Source organism: Halichoeres trimaculatus, unplaced genomic scaffold, assembly GCF_033239565.1.
Source record: "Halichoeres trimaculatus isolate MK-OKI-2021-1 unplaced genomic scaffold, fHalTri1.1 fHalTri1_scaffold_15, whole genome shotgun sequence".
Lineage (NCBI taxonomy): Eukaryota > Metazoa > Chordata > Actinopteri > Labriformes > Labridae > Halichoeres > Halichoeres trimaculatus.
This window is the reverse complement of record NW_027437193.1, coordinates 10,901,854-10,918,602: the sequence shown is the minus strand read 5'-3', so window position 1 is coordinate 10,918,602 and position 16,749 is coordinate 10,901,854. Positions and strand designations below refer to the sequence as shown.

Genomic DNA, 16,749 nt, shown 5'->3' with positions numbered 1-16,749 from the left:
TCCTCTAATGTGCCTCTTTATTTAAAGAAAATAAAAATGTCATTTAATCATCCTCCCAGGCCAAACAAGGTTTTTGCACCTCCAGTCAGTTCACTCTCTGTCAGGGATAGACGTGTACTGTAGCAGAAGAAAAGGCTGATGCTGTTTGTACAAGGAGAAGAGCTTGTCTTGTTGGGTGCTGCTCACACATTCATAGTGCCTGTGCCATCAGTATGGCTCCAAAGGACCAAAGAATTACTAATATTGCACGCTCTCATTTATTCATCTCCATTCTAAACATGCTTTCCTATGTGTGTATGTATACATATTTACCGTATACATACATAGGTATGTACACCTAGGCACACACATAATTAAACATGTATAATTGTACATATATATTTATATAGACCTATAAATTTACATGTACATACATTTATAAAATTTTACACACACAGCACACTTGCCCTTGCTCTCTCACACGCACACACGCACGCTCGCACACAATGCGTCTGTGAGTCTATGTTTGTTTTATGTACACATGCGCACAGGCACGCACATCAGTACAGATCTCACACACTTCATATCGAAAAAACGTTGGTTCCTATTAAAACAACACCAGGTTGCAATTTGGACACTTTCAATGGATTTCCAATGTTTGTTTAAAGCTGTGAAATTCAAAAAAATCAAAGAATTAAAGGAGGAAAAAATAAAACCAACAAAAAAACAAAAGGCATGGCGCTGCAACATCTGGTCTTCACTGCAGGTAAGTGGTTAATTTGCATAATGTATACAGGTTTTTAGGATTTTTTCCCTATTTTTTATTTTTTACTAAACAGCATTTCCTCTTTTTTTATAAACCAGAAAAAACTAAACTCTACAGAGAAAGTCCTCTACCCGCAGTCTTCCGCTGCTGATAGAGATTGACATCAAGCTGTACAGCGCAGTCGAAAACATACTTACATCTGAGCTCATTTACAGGTACAGCCATAATCAAGGCACAAAGATCTACAAGTAGATTTGTTTTTCTTTCAATTAAGTTGTACAAAATAATATTACATTTTACAGTCTGTACAGGATAATTCAACCTTGCACAGTGTACAAGTTAACAAAAAACAAAAACCAAGAAAAAAAAAAGGAACAATACATTTTCTCTCCCGTCCCCCTCCCTCCCCTCCCATCAGTATCTCTACGCTAAAAGGATGGTTTGTGTGGAAAAAAAAAAAACACAAAAAAAAAGAGGCAGGTCCGAGTCCGTGGAGGCAGCAGGGCTAAGGTGCAGAGAGCTCAGTCCCTTTTCCTTCATTTCAAATCCTTCTTTGTGTCTTCGAGTTTCCTGCCCCGCTTCTCCCACTTCTTTTTTAAATCCTTCATTCCTCGCGTCTCTCGGTTGCTCGGTGCACCCTGCAGCTCGGCAAAGCTAACATCGTGACAGGGTAATAAATATTGTGATGCTACATTGTGTGTATGCTTCCTCTGGAGAAAAAACAACAACCCAAAAAAAAGAAAAACATTAAGGAACCTGATGCAAAGTGCATTTATCTCCACATCCACTCGGATCCTCTCCGTACGCTCCTGTCTTTCCGGTCGACACGAAGCAAATTGGAGGGGGTGACAGGGCAAAAAACAGGGAAAAATAAAGAAAGTAGAGGGGTCAAAGGTCATGGTGGTGATGCCGGCTTTGACCAGCAGGCAAAACACACGCAAATGCTCACTCACATGGCATTCCTCCTTCTCTTCATCACACACACACACACACACATCAACACACTCACACTGCCTCTACACTGAGGTCCTGTAGGTGTGTTTTATGTTTTCACACCTGCCAGTCCAGGTCCAATGACAAAGCCAAAAATCAGAAAACAAAGGGGGAAAAAGGAGGTAGCCCAAGGCTTAGTGGAATGACAAAAATCAAGGCATTCAAAAGGATAAAGAAATAAAAATCAGCGGCACGCAACAATTTGTTCCCCAAAACTTCCTTCACGTTGGTGAAAACGGGGATGAATCTGTCTCAGAAAAAAGAAGTACAAAAAGCTGAGAAGTTAAGAAGAGGAAGAGGATTTGACACACTTCAGTAGTACTTCATAGTCCTCGACAGGAGGGGTGATCGGGGGAGTTGAGGGTCTTCTTTGGGGTGAGGAGGAAGAGAAGGGGTTTGTCAAGGATGCAGAACGGTGGAGGAAAAAAAAACACAGAAGGCTGACGGAGGCGGTCTCCCATCACAAGAGTTCGTACTGCCGCAGGTGCATTCTCTGGATGATGTCCCGGCAGTCGTTGAACACCCGCCGGATGTTCTCTGTGTCCACGGCGCAGGTGAAGTGTGGGTAGCAGTAGTGTCTGCCGTCGCCGCTCGCAGTGCTGATCCGCTGTGGAGGAGACGAGAGCGAGGAGATGTTAGTCTCCTACAGGTGTGACCCTCCGCTGCAGTTACTGACCTTTACTCCTATAGATCTTAAAATTTCTCTTCCATTTTGAATGTTTTACATCTTATGTGACAATATATACATTACTGCATGTCACTGCTTCTGTAACTTTACATAAGAGCTTTTCAGAGCGCTGACAATTTCCATCTGTAATTTTAACCCCACAAGGCATAAAACATGGCAAAAAAATATGACCGTGATAAAAGTATCGGATGATACTTTTTTTTATACCATTTGCTTCAAAAACATCTTTTTATTTCTACATTTTACAGTATCAAAATGCACTGAAGCCTATGAGAAAAAGAAGATCCTAACTAATTTTTCCAGACTGAAGTTACTCTGAGTAAATGATCGAGTAAGCCGCAGTGGTCCATTAACTTGGAGACAGAGTTTAGAGAGTTCCAGTGAAAAAACAAAACAATGAAGCTGAAACATAGGAAGTTGTTTTTCAATTGTCTCAGGAAAGTAAACCTCTGAAAACCTAGAAATACAGCAACATATCTGCACAAACAAGCAGGGTGGTGGACTTGATTTTGGCTTTTGTTTTGCCTGCTGTGTGTCTCTGCTCTGCCCTCCATCACAGCCACAACACTGCTAACTGTCTGACAGACAGACTTAGAGCAGAAGAGAGAAACAGAGATGTCACTTGGTCTTTATTAAGTTTCCTACCAGATCCAACCTGTGGATTGTTGAGAGGGAGGGGTATTGAATCAAAGTTCAACATGCTGGTGTTGTGACAACCCTCGTACCCCAGTAGATAGGGTGTATAACCTAACCCCTAAGCCAAACGAACTCCCCTCAGGTCTTTTCTCAACCACTAAACAATGTATCTCGCATATATTGTGAACAATACTGCTGTCTAAAGGCCTTTGCACACGGATAAGTTATTTTTGGATGCGTTTTTTGGATTCGTAATTTTAAAAAAAGCCAGACAAAGAAACCTTGCACGCTGAATTTGATGCGTATGAATTGCAAAATTTGCAGTATAAGAAAAACAGAATTATTAAGCAGTCATCACGCAGCTGTCAGTATTTTTGAGGTATGCACACACACACACACACACACACACACACACACACACACACACACACACACACACAAAACTCTTGATTCATTATCTAAAAATTGTCCGAAATTACGACCCTGCTTGGCTAAAGCAAAAAACGCATTAAACCGAACCTGTTCAGGAAAAATTATGATGGAGGAATGCGTCAACGTGAGTGTGCAAACTTGATTGACACAACATAGGATGAATTTTTTTTTTAACGTGTGTCAATTTTGGACGAAAAAAACAGACCCAGTGTGCAAAGACTTATACAGTTAGTTTACTTTGAGCATGCTCAGGTTACTACTGCAAATGAAGCACACACTTCATGTTTTTACTGTACAGCATTTAAATTATTATGAGTAGTCCCTAGGAGGCCCACCGACAACAGCTGACGCTACTGCTGATGAAACTAGTCTTTCAGTTAACTCTGGTGTATTTTCATCACTTTGAATATAATGACACTAGCTCTTTAAAACAGATGTGTTAACATAAACATTAAAGGAATACTGCAAAAAAAGCTCTAGAGAAAGATTTAAAAGTTAGATCTTGAGTTAAGAGGATTTTGTTTGGGATTTGCAGAAACCAGCTGCAGACGACTCGTCCTCATGAGAAGGTTACAGTCAGCACAAGTGTTTTCTCAAGTTCAAAGCATTGTGGTCTTTGTTTGTGTTTGCTATCATTAAAGTGAGTTATGAATTAACAGGGCGAGGCTGCCCATTCATTAACCTCACTTCAAACAGTTCAGAGGAATAGCTCTTTACTCACAAGGAACTCGTCTCGGATGAAGAACTTAGCTCTTGTCACTCTTGGGTCCTCGCCGGGTTCAGGAGTTGCTTTAAAAAAACAACAGATTCAATGTCAACAATAAAAAAACAATAAAAAAACAGTCAGTGTTTGAGTTATTCTAGTGTTAGGTACCAACCTTCATTTGGTATGGTGTAGCGAGCATATTCAGGGAAGTAGTCTTCAATTTTGGATTTTCCAGCTAATACTTTCTCAGCCAGCATGTCCTGTTTGTTCAGGAATAGAATGACCGATATAGTGCGTAACCATCTGAAAGACAAACACGAAATTAAAGAGGCATGTTAGCTGTGTGAGGAACACTCTGAAAGCCTTCAGTTCACTGCACTCAAACATTTGCTTCAATTATTCTGTTTTAATGAATTTAATTATTCTTGCACTTAGTAAGTTGCTTGAAGTACCAAATAAATTGAGTTGTTTTTATCATGAACATGCTGTTTGAGACAGTTTGCTAGTATCAAAAATTTAAGTTAACTACTTTTGACTGTGCCCAATGAAAATTGCTTATTCTATAAATCCGTACGTACCGTCCTGTTCTTGTTAGCATATCACTACTCTAAAATTTCATTATGGGCTGAAGCTGGAATAGGATGAAGGATGACAGTACCTCATTTGATAAAAAACAAATTTCCTCTTTTTGAGTCTCGCATGTGTTATATTTAGATGTGTTGAATAAGCTTAAAAAGGCTGTGAGGAGTTTCAACGTGATTTTGAAAAAGTCTTCCTTTTTAGATATTTTTTTGATCATAATCCACACTTTAAATAAGATTATCAGCGCCAGTATAGGTACAGGTTATACAGGTTATTTCAAAATGCTACTTTGTGGCTCCCCGATCAGGTTGAGCAAGACCAAGTGGTTTATGGCACTTTTTGTTTTTCTCTACTGAAAAAAAATTCTTCCATCAATTTTTTAGTAATGTTGGACTCAGGAGCCTCACTGTCAGTGGGCTCATGTTGGGACTAACCTTACACATTAGCAACACGTCTCACGGCATCAGGCTGTCAGTAGTGCTATGGATGGATGGTTAGTAAACTACTGTAAGAACTGACAGTTTGTTTTTTGTCACGTTAGTCGACGGATACATTGTAGTACCAGGTTGCTAGCGCTACGTATGGCCAGCTACTGACATAAGACACAAACTTACAACTTTGCTTGATGTCACGTTTTAAACATCAATGCTACTTAACTGTACTGTAACCTTACCTCAACCCGGTGTACTAGGTATCAGGTTTTAGGAGCGTCTCTGTGCTCAGCTTAAAGTTTGATGTGTCTTCTCTGTTTGTATTTTTAGACATCTTACTTATTCTGTTGTTGAATTTGTTTGAGTTGTGGTTCGTTTTTACTGAAAATTAAACCCTTTCCTGAAGGGGACTTTAATTTTGAAGAGATTTTCAGGGATAAAAAAGATCTGTTTGTTATCAGATTAATTATTGAGCTTTAGCAGAGCAACAGTTTGAAATATATTGACCACAAGTCATGGCTAAAGAAGTTTCTTTTTATCATTTTGAACCAAGGACAACCAAGTCATCACTGAACCACACATTTATAAAGGCTGTGATGGAAACAAATCAAGGAAGTGCTGTTATTTGCTGACATCAAACTTGTGAGGAAAGGGCAGTATAATTCTCCATCATGTGTTACTTAAATCAAAATGTGTGTGTACAGGGATGGAAACATGTTTCCATTTCGATATTGCAGGCAAAATCCATGTCGAGGCAGTGCTTAGACGGAAGCATAGCCGCCCCAAACGCTCTATCACTTAATTTAGGATCCTACAAAACAATTTGAGTTCACTGATTTACATCCTGATGTCAGAGTGAGGAAAAAATAAGTGAACCACGAATCTCAGAGTTTGACTCACCTGTTGTTCCAAATACTGCGGAAGAGATCCAGGGCTTCCCGTAGCCGGTTGGTGTTGTTGTCTTCCCTTATTACCATGTTGTAGCTGCTGCTGGCCACCACGAAGATGATAGCAGTGACGTCTGTGTGAAGAGAAAAGGAAATATATTAAGAGTGTTCAGGAATAACCCGGGAGCAGGAGGTGACGTGATGCTAAAAAAAGGCAGAAATACTACAGGAAGTAGGTACAGTGCGGCTATTTGAAGCAGTAGAAAAAGAAAAACAAGGTGGAGGTCTCACCGTTAAAGCACTGGATCCATTTTCTCCTTTCATCTCTCTGGCCCCCAACATCAAACATGCTATGAGGGAGACAAAAATGCTGGGTCAGATCAGACACATCAACACACTCACTGCTGCCCTCTAAGACACAGACTGTGCTAAAGACTGCTAGCTTCTGAACATCCAGCTCTCTGTTTTATGAATCATGATTAATGCATGTAAACATAAAAATATCTAAATTAAAGCTGGAGTTTACTTATCAATAGAGATCCTGTATCTTGAAGCAACAAGTCTGTATTCATCTATAATCAATTCAGAGGTAAATAATGAGGACAACAGATATTTGTACCCTGTGCAACCCCTTGCTGGATAGCTTCATCAGAGATTAGGAGTATAAATTAACACCCTAAGGGGAGCTATGTCCCAGAGTTTTCACATCCATCATTCAGGATGATATAATATGTTACAAAGGCCTGTTTCAGATGGCAGAATAAGTCTGTTGTGTCTGTGACTGGAGAAATAGGTCATAACATGTGACATCATAGCCGTTACAAAACATTGTGCTAACTTTTACCGGCTGTTCTCATAACTGCGAGGGGTGGTCAATGACTCTCTGCTTACTTTGAAATCAAATCTGTCGACGGCAGTGAGACGCCGCAATGACGCTTTTTTTTTCTTCCTCAGCTTCCTGCCGCTGGGGCTCACTGTTTTGTTCAGTGAAATCTCAGGCTCTAAACGCCATCTCTGGTAAATATAGCCACAACACCCAAGAGGGAATTCCTTACTAGGATTTTTATCCAACAATGATGCAAAAAGAAGCCTGGATCAAATGGTTTCTAAAGAGCATGTCCCCTCGGTCATATCTGGTGGTGATTGTTCGGAAATGATAAAACAAAGGGGGGCCCAAGGAGCCGACTTTTTCACAAACTCAAACTTTGAGCAGATTACATTACATAAGGAGAAGAGAAAGACTTCCCTAAATGAGTGTCCATAGATTTCATTTATAAAGTAAACAATATGTCTAAAGCACTCTGATTTCCTTCAAGTCTAAATAAGTTCCCCTACAAGTAGACTAGTTTTTATTTCATTGAACTTTTTCTTTGTTTGAGTGGAAAACACTAGACAAGTTAATAATTCGTAGTCACCCTGAATAGAAAACAGTATCCCATTGCCATTGTTTAATAGAATTCTTTCAACTATTTGAAACGGAAAGTTATCATTAATTTTGTCAGTGCGTTGGTGACAGTTTGAGCTCCCCACAATCTGAAAAACCACAAACTTTTACAGATTTATAGTTAGTTTTTTTCTCGGGGACGGGAAAATAAGTTACAAAAAAGCAAATCCTTTGATACCAAAAGGCCGAATACAGCTCATGGTAAATTGCCGTCCATGACTCCAGACTTTTTCTTTGTGGGATAAAAATATTTCACAATAGACACTGATTATGTAAAACGTGGATATTTACACAGTGATGTCATCTACTGGTTTCTGAGGAGGTGTTGTGATCATGTTGGACAGGCTGACTCAAAGTAACTGGTGGCTAATCTAGAAATCAGCAAAGAGGTGGAGATGAGGCAGGCCTTTAGCCTCCTGATAAACAGTTACAGGGCACTCACCTGTCAGTTAAACCAGCCGCACCCAGGATTATATAACTCTTAGCCTAAAGAGAGTATACTGTGATCGATTTGGCTTTGCATGATTTACTGCTAGACAAAAACTTTATCCCAAGTTAGTGTCTTTAAAACCTCCTTATCAACTTTTTTTTGTAATCAGAAAACATAATAATATCTGACTGGCAGATGAGCAGGACTTACTGAAAGTTCACTTTGTCTACTTGGAACCTCGTCTCAAAAATCCCTGAAGTTAACACTCGGCAGCGTAGCAGGTCCTGCAAAAACATGGACATGAAGACAGATTTGGTTCAGTAAAGTGTATGATCAGCACCCTTCCAGAAGTGAAAACTGCACGTCGGTGAGGAAACTGACCTGGTCCGTTGGTGTGTAGTCGTTCTGTCTTACAGAGTCAATTCTGTCAAGGAAACTGCAAAGAGAGGAAGAAGAAGAACAAGGTTAGCTTTGTGCTACAGTGTTGAAGCTACAGGCTGCAGGGAAACAAAAGACCAACAGATTCAAAAACAAACATATTACACAAGCACTGACTTCTTTAAGTATTAAGAGACTCAAAAATGTTTCCAAATGAATCCAGTAACTGAACCAGAGCTTTGGTCAAAAAATACCAGTTTTCAAAAATCTGTGTATAATTCATCAAATGTATGTATTTCGCTGCATCAGATGTTAATGTGAGCTGTACAGGATGCTGCAAAGGAGGCCGCCATGTCTGACTCCCCATAGGAGCTCTGCAGGCCGGTGTTGTATCAGCTGCTTGCCACAAGAGGGCAGAGCTGCTCAGTCTGGTCTATTTTGGTCTGTCTCTAACCAGAGTGATTACATAAGGCGGTTATTGTGGAGGTTAGGCAGCTTGCTGTTGCTGTCTCTTCACTACAGAGAGCATTTGCAGCAGCAGCAGCAGCAGCAGCAGGGCCGCTCTGCAGCACAGCCTGCTCAGGACACTGAGAGTGGGGGGGACATGGTCACAGGCCCCTGGATGATCTGGATCACAAATTAGAAGACTCCAGAGTGCTGATTTTAAGGCTTCATTTATAGAGACTGATGGAGAAAAAGTGAAAAGATACAACGATTTTTTAGACAGACTTTATGAAACAAACTCTTCACACCCGGACTAATGTATAGGAAGCACATTTTCCTCACAACAGACAATAATAAGACAGGAAACAAGCATAAAGCCTTGTCACCTGGGCTGACCTGCAAGAGGAGCAGATCAGGAAACTAGGGGGCCAAAGCTAGAACGTAACTAAAAAATCAAGTTTCATTTTATTAGGTTACAATACAAAAGAACTACCAAGTGAAAAAGTAAATTCTCTTGAAGAAACCAGTCTAAAGCTGAGCTTTATAACAATATCACAATTCACAATTTGGGAGATGCACCAATCCCAAAAGCCCAGATACAAACACCCACCTGTCAATACCTGATACCAGTGGTGTATGAAGTGCTTGAAAGCCATACTTGAGTAAAAGTACAGATATTTCACTAAAAAAATCACTTGAGTAAAAGTCTTAAAGTAGCTCAAATTTAAAGTATCAAAAGTCAAAGTACAATGAAACAAAACAGTTATAAAAAGTTGTTTCTCTGAAAATTAATCTCATTAAAGCTTGTGAGCTTTATTAAGATGAATTTTCCCTCCCTTGCTCAACTTCCTCCGCCTCTTGCTTCCTCCCTTTTCTCCCTCCCTCTCTCCTTTCTTCTCCTCTTGCTCCCTCTTTTTTTTAGGTTTGATGGTGAGTTTTTGAACACAAATATTTTGTTGTTCTTCAGCAAACACAAGAGGCACTTCAAGTTAGGGATGGGTATCGAATCAGGTACTCTTATAGGTACCAACCGAATTCTGTCAAAAGTACCGGGTATCGATTCATATAAAATCAAAATGTACCATGTTTAGGTACCTAAATGCATCCTTGTGACTGTGAGAGAGTGGAAGAGTAGGCAATTTTCCATGCTGGACATGCATGCATGAACACAGCATTGCAAGGTTAAATAATGGAGAAGGAATAATTTCAGTTGAAAAAAATGTATACTTTATAATTGAACAAATTGATATTTTTTTCCCCATGAACACAAAAAGTACCGAAAATTGGTACCGTTGAGTACCGGTACCGATTGCCAGGTACCGGGAATCGGTACCGTATTGATTCAAATGTGAAAGGCACCCATCCCTGGATTAAGTTGTCTAAACTAAAAGCAAGAATGTTTTTAGATATGGCGACAGGTGTCCATCATCTCTACTATCACCAGTGGAGGATGCTGCTTCCATCCTGCTGTAAAGACTGAGGAATATTCCCAGGCTGTGTCTCGCTGAGATGAAAAACACACAGTCCCGATAATCCATACGCGATGAGACAATTATATTAACATTTTATTTTGTAGTGAGATTATGTAAATGTAGTGGAGTAAAAGTAACAGTTTTTTGTCCTTTTTAATGTAGTGAAGTAAAAGTAAAAGCTGCAATGAATATGGAAACTAAAGTTAGGTATAGATCCTCCCATAAGCACTGTAACAAAGTACTTTTACGCTGTTACTTTACACCATGAGACCAGGATAAGACTGTTGCATCTGTAACTGAGCTTTTGTTAAAAATGTTTACTAAGTTCTTGAGTTGCAATTTCTTAAGTGATTATTTTTCAATCTGATGCTTCCTGGAGTTAAATAACTTGCTGATGACTTGTCGTCTCAGAATCAAACAGACACAGTTAAGAAAAAAAAATTAAAAAGGGAAAAAGCTTGAAGTTTCATGGTAAAAATCCTTGTCTGTGGTGCAGGCTGTAAAGTTCTTGCTAAGCTTGGCTAACGTGCAGCAATCAGATTGTTCAAATGAAAATTAGTATCCCAAACATAAAGACGACATGATTTAATCATTCCCCAAGCAGCCAGGTGGAGTCAATCTACTGTCTCACACTCAGGTTAAAAACTCCAATCTGATTGGTCGTTCTGACACTTATAGACCACAGCAGACGGGAAGCAGGTGCGACAGGTGTTCCTCAACCCAAAGGTTCAGTTTGAGGGAATCCAGCATGTATGATAACACAATGTGGATCAAAAACCTGAATCAGCATCTGTCAGCTCTAATATTAGTGTCTCCATGATGTCACAAGACAAACACCACGGAACGCCACACACACCGATGCACATGAGATTAGCCGTTAGCATTCAGTTTCTAGACTGAGTGGGATGGGCTGTCCGTTTATTTTCAGTTGGTTTAAGGGGCTGACCTCTCAAATACATGGTCAGATGACACCAACGACAACAATAACAAAGCTTTCAACACTTTTCTTCTTATCGTTAACCAGAAGCTTCCACTTTTCAAAGCTCATTAAACTCTCGGCATGTTAACTCAACCAGGTATGTGTGCCAGAGGTGGAATCCAGTCTGTCAAATTCCCAGACTGGTCCACACCTTGCCTTTGGCTTTCAACATGACCTTATGACTGTTGAGTTGTTTGTTATGCAATAAACTGAATTGATGGACCTTAAACTTATCCTGAGCGTTCACCTTTGTGAAGACATAACACCTACAGCCTGAAGTTTGAAGATACAGAGAGAAGTTTATGAGCCGCACAGCGAAGCAGTATTTCGATAACAGATTCTCATATTTCTGTTTGGTGAATAATTGTCAAAATAAAACCTATGACTCCCTTTGACCACTCAAATGGTTTCAAGTCATATGATATTTTTAGATGGCCTGAAGGATTAAATCTGGACCTTATTTTACACGAAAGACAGAAGGAAAATGTTATTATTAGAGGATCAGAATCTTGCTCTTGGCTATGAGTGTGTACACATGCAAACGCAATGTGAAACAGAAGAATGTTTTTCAATATTTTCAATCAAGATAATGTTGTCATGATACAGCTACTGGGAAAAAAAATACAAACTGATGACTAAAGAATTTGCTGATTATTTTAGCATTTAGTTGTGCAAGGAAAGAAAACTAGGTATGAAACACAGATCTGTAGTCAGTTCCTCAGAAGTTATAAAATCCAAAATCACATTAAGTCACATAACATAACTAATTACGTTTTCTCTTGGTCATTAGAGTCTTTCTCAGAGCAAAGGACAGAATGAAAAATAAACCCAATGAACCCTACAGCTTTTGAAGTTGAACATCACACTCATCTCTGAGCACACACAGACGTTCATTCACATCCCAAAAAAAAAAACTCCAAAGAAAAACAGCTTTTGCCCCATCACTGCAACAATGTGGGAGTATTTTTAGTCAGCCTTCTTTGCAGAAACATAGCTAGGTTATAATTACTGAGCGCTTTCTGACTGCCATGTGACAGGAGTACTATTGGTACAGAGCTGGAGAGCCAAATATAGTCTTCATATCCAGTGAGGGAAATAAAAAAGAACAAGGGAAGGAGGAAAAAAAAGATAACATTGATAAGGGAGAGGCTGGTCAAGATTATGTTTTATCAAAAGGTTTGGGTGCAGTTCACAGCTCTGGTCTGGAGCTGCAAATAGACAGGCTGGCTTTCAGGTCTGAGAAAATTTGTGGTGGTTTTCGTTGGTTTGCTTCAATTTCCTCCCAGATCCATTCTGATGTGGTCAGATTGTCAAATGTGTGGATCTGAGGGATTACAGGCCAGCTAGCTTTTTCTGTGGCAGAGTTACTCCAAAACTGTACACAGTTTCTGTATCTATTAAAACACTGCTTTTTAAAAACCTTGTGAATAAAGCCCTGCATTAGTTTTAGAAAAAAAAAAAAAGTTTAATAAAAAATTGTTGTAGTTGCAAATTTTCTGTTGGACTGCCGTGAACTGATCAAGAAGAACCAAAGATAGAAAAGCCTTTTTTGCTAAGTAACAAAAAGAATATAAGGAATTTTACTTTGGTTTTGCACTGGACTCTCTGTATAAGCATTTATAAATTAACACTCAATATCACAACTAAAAAAAATAGTTTAAATAGGTAAAAATAAACTTTTGTACAAAAATATATGAAAACATTTACTTTAGATGCTGCAATGAATACCGCCATAAATGTGCAGTGGAACAAATGTACAAAGCAGAAAAAGACAAACAGGTTGTAGTTGAGCATGAGGTATATGAAGTGAATTATAGTTTTATGACAGTTTTAAATGTTCAACAATGTGATGGCCTGAGGACAGAAACTCTTCCTCTGTCTTAAGGTATCCTTTAGTATGTCATCTTGAGTTATCCTGTGACTGGCACCCTGAAATACAAGCACTCTCACTGGGTTACAGTGATCACTATTTCATCTCCTACCATGATTTTCCTAATTAAAAGAGCTGTGAGGAGTTTGAAAGTGATCTTGAAAAAGTCTCCCTTCTAGATATATTCCTGATTGTAATCCGCACTTTAAAATGAGATTATCACCGCCAATATTTTTGGTTACAGGTTATTTTAAATTGCTACTTCTGGATTGATTTACGGCACGTCTAGGTCTCTATCAAAACACCACGCCGGCTGACGAAGTTTAGTAGTGAGAAGAGGTAAAACAAAGACATCAGTGTTTCCCTCAGCTGAAAACGCTTCCTTTGACTAATTTTGTGTTGATGGTGGACACAGGAGCCTAACTGTTAGAGCAGAAGAAAGCTAAACAGGAGAGTGATACAGCTTAAGCTAAAGGCTAGTTAGCCTTTAGCTTGGGCTGCAAGCTGCACTAACTTCTACAGCTGCGCTAACCACTTACTAAGTGATAGTGTTTACTTGTTGTCACGTTAGCCTCCTGATATGTTGGAGCACCGAGATGCCGATGTCCCTAGCATTTAGCTGGCTGCAAAAACATTTACTTAATGTCATGTTTTAAACTGCAGTGCTATGTAACTGTACTGATCAGTCTCTTACCTCAGTGTGTTGTATCCAGTAAAAAGTCGTCATGAACAAAGAAAATTTGTTTCAATTCGATTTTCTTTGAATTCCAAAACAAACACACACCTTGCTTAAAGTAATTTACGATAGTGTGTGAGGAGTCTGGGCCACAACATGGCGAGGAAGTCAATTAAAACAGATCCTCCTCATAGCATCCTTAAAGGACATATTTTTTTTGATATATATATCTTTAAATCTTTTCCTACAATTTTTTTAAACTTTCACTAATTTCAAGTTTTTTTTCTACCCACACATATTTTATTGATTCTACTGCATTGAATTTAGTTTAAATTTAAGCAGGGTGTATTTATTAAAAGCCTCCTTTTTGTCTTAGTCTTCTATTATAATACTGTAGCTGTTGTTTTCAGTCCATCAGCTGCACTTCTTGTACATATGAAAGATGTTTGTAGAATGAAGTTAAACTGAGGTAAAAAAAAAAAAGTAGAGAAAACAGGTCTGAGGTAGAAAGTTTGTCAGATTACTGAAAACAGTGTCTAAAAAGTTTAGTCATAAGGAGGAATATGTTTAATGAATTTAAACATAAAAGCAACAGTACTGAGCTTTTGTCTGAGATGGGTGAACATCTTTCACATGGCCAGAGCTGCATCACGTGGTTTTAGCAGCAGGTTAGTGAATGAGACACGCTAATCAACTGTTCCTCTTTTTAATGACAAATACATCAGATCTTACTGGGGTCATTGCTCAAAAACTGATTTTAAAGAGGGATAATCATTCAAGATATGACCTTGCAGGAACAAAATTCCGTATTTCCCCCTGTTAAAGTATCATCGCATTAACCCAGTCGTAAATCTAACTTAAAAACAGCTTGTTTTATAGCAGTTTGATCTCAAAAGGCAAGTAGAAATAAAAACCCCTCCACCACTATCTTGTCTGTTACAGCCCCTCTGTCTCTGTCTGCAGGGCTGGGTCGTCTCTGTATTTAGCCAAAACACATTGTACTCGTCCTGCGGGCCAGTCTGTGTTGCTATGTATAGCCTTTGTTTTAGACAGTATCACTTGACTTGGCCTGTGTCTCTCTGTGTCGTTAGCTTCATCTTTCCACAAAAAACAGACGCGACACACATGCAGTAAGAACTTCACCCACACACACCAATAGGTCGATGGACAGTAGATGCAGAGTGTCGGGGGCCCTCAGGCCTCTGCCCCCACATGGTCCAGGTCACATGTTACTGCCCATTGAGCAGAAAAGTGGAAAGAGGGAAGCTGATGGTGGTGGCTGGGCTTTGAAATGTTTCATAAACAGCGCTCACGGACATTAACCAGCTCCACAGGAGGCTGCTCCTGCCCAAACAGGCTTTCCACGAGTGACAACAAACAAACAAAGGCAGAAAACTAAATACAAATAAACAAATAAGTTGAGAAATGATCACTTAAACATCCAAATCCAAGTAAAACAAATCAGTAACAAATGAAAGATGTAGTTTTTATGTGCTGAAGTTCAGTTTGCTACAAAAGAGTTTAAAACAAATCTACACACGGTCAACCCCCACACACACTCCAACAGCACCAGCTTCATGTGCTCATTTGATAATTGGGTTGACTTTTTACAAATAGTGGACCATCTTTAATTAGCAGTGCAGAGAATCCGATCAATAGTTTCCATATTTTGAGCCGCTCAGGCCAGCATAATGGACTTTCACTTTAGACTCCAACTGACCGGTGACAGCACTCTGGAACTCAGTGCTCGACACGTCAGCAGCAGCAGGAACACTGTAAAGCTGCACACTGTAAAGCTACACATGGTGAAGCTTCACTTAAATGCGTTTGTTTGGCTCTAGATGTGTTATCCTCTCACATAAAGGCGATATTTTAAAACGACTGTTACTGTACTCCTTTCTCATTTACGTGTGCAGTAATCTGCTTCACTGCACTGCCCTTTAGTCACGTTCCTGATAGCGGTTGGGATATTAACTAATTTTCTTTAAATAAATAATAACTATAATAACAAGGAGCTCCACCCTTATTCACTAAAGGTTCATTGACACAAAATTGAAACCAAACAACATCAATGGAGCACACTTTCTGTCAAACATACAACCCTGGGACGTGCCGAAGCTCATTTCTAAACTTGACTCTAAACAAACAGATTAAAAACAAACAACATAAACAGGTTTTTGAATCTTGGAAACAGGACTGCAGCTTACAGTTATTGTTTATTAATCTGCTTGAAACACTCAGTCACTCCTTTTTTCAGCTCTTCTGTGGATCTGAGGATAAAATATGTAGAAATCAATTTTTTAAAGTACAACAAAATTAAAATACTTTTAACACGAGTCCATTTTTGGTCCATTTAATAGTGTAATCCTGAGAAGATTCTGGTATAAGGAGAAAATCTCACGATAGGAAAAGCTGGAGACGTACGAGGGACAACATCATGGTAACTATCAAACTAATCTTATATTTCCTCATGTTTCTCACTCCTCAGTGTACAAACATGCCAGGTACCCAAACAAAACTGCATCTGCACCTCACAGCTCTCTATGTTATACAGAGAAGACTGTGCAGCAGCAGCAGCGACTGATGGACAAAGGTGCAGCTGTGCAGGATCCTGGTCACCTGGTGGAAAGATCTGAGCCCCGGGTTCAACCCATCCATCCAAACAGGAACACTGCACAGTTTGGGAGATGGATCTGAAACTACACGAATCCATCAACGGCTCAGTGGGTACTTCCTAAATATAGGAGCAAGAACAGGAGACACTCCTGAAAGTCAAACCAAATCTTGTGTAAACAACAGAGCCTGCTTTATCTCAAGGCTGCAAATTTGCCTTCCAGGGCCGCATGGAGTCAAAGTTTTGAAAGGTGTTGTATAAAATTTTTTAAATACATTGTAATGCCCTTTCGTCTCTGCTTAGTGTCTGCCATTGCATTACCTCAGCTTAAAATAGACTCGG

The 16,749-nt window shown here is 39.4% G+C and overlaps 1 protein-coding gene across 2 annotated transcripts in view; it reads right to left on the bottom strand.

The window, feature by feature from the left end:
• Nucleotides 1-16,749, bottom strand: part of gnal2 (guanine nucleotide binding protein (G protein), alpha activating activity polypeptide, olfactory type 2) — a 55,928-nt gene continuing 39,179 nt past the window's right edge. For both annotated transcript variants that reach the window (XM_074688725.1, XM_074688726.1), the window contains exons 6-12: nt 8,356-8,410; nt 8,185-8,258; nt 6,392-6,450; nt 6,114-6,234; nt 4,373-4,503; nt 4,216-4,283; nt 1-2,345 (exon numbers count right to left, since the gene is read on the bottom strand). In XM_074688725.1, the coding sequence (XP_074544826.1) occupies nt 2,199-2,345; nt 4,216-4,283; nt 4,373-4,503; nt 6,114-6,234; nt 6,392-6,450; nt 8,185-8,258; nt 8,356-8,410 (655 nt within the window). In that variant the 3' untranslated portion in view covers nt 1-2,198. The remainder of the gene's footprint in view (nt 2,346-4,215; nt 4,284-4,372; nt 4,504-6,113; nt 6,235-6,391; nt 6,451-8,184; nt 8,259-8,355; nt 8,411-16,749) is intronic.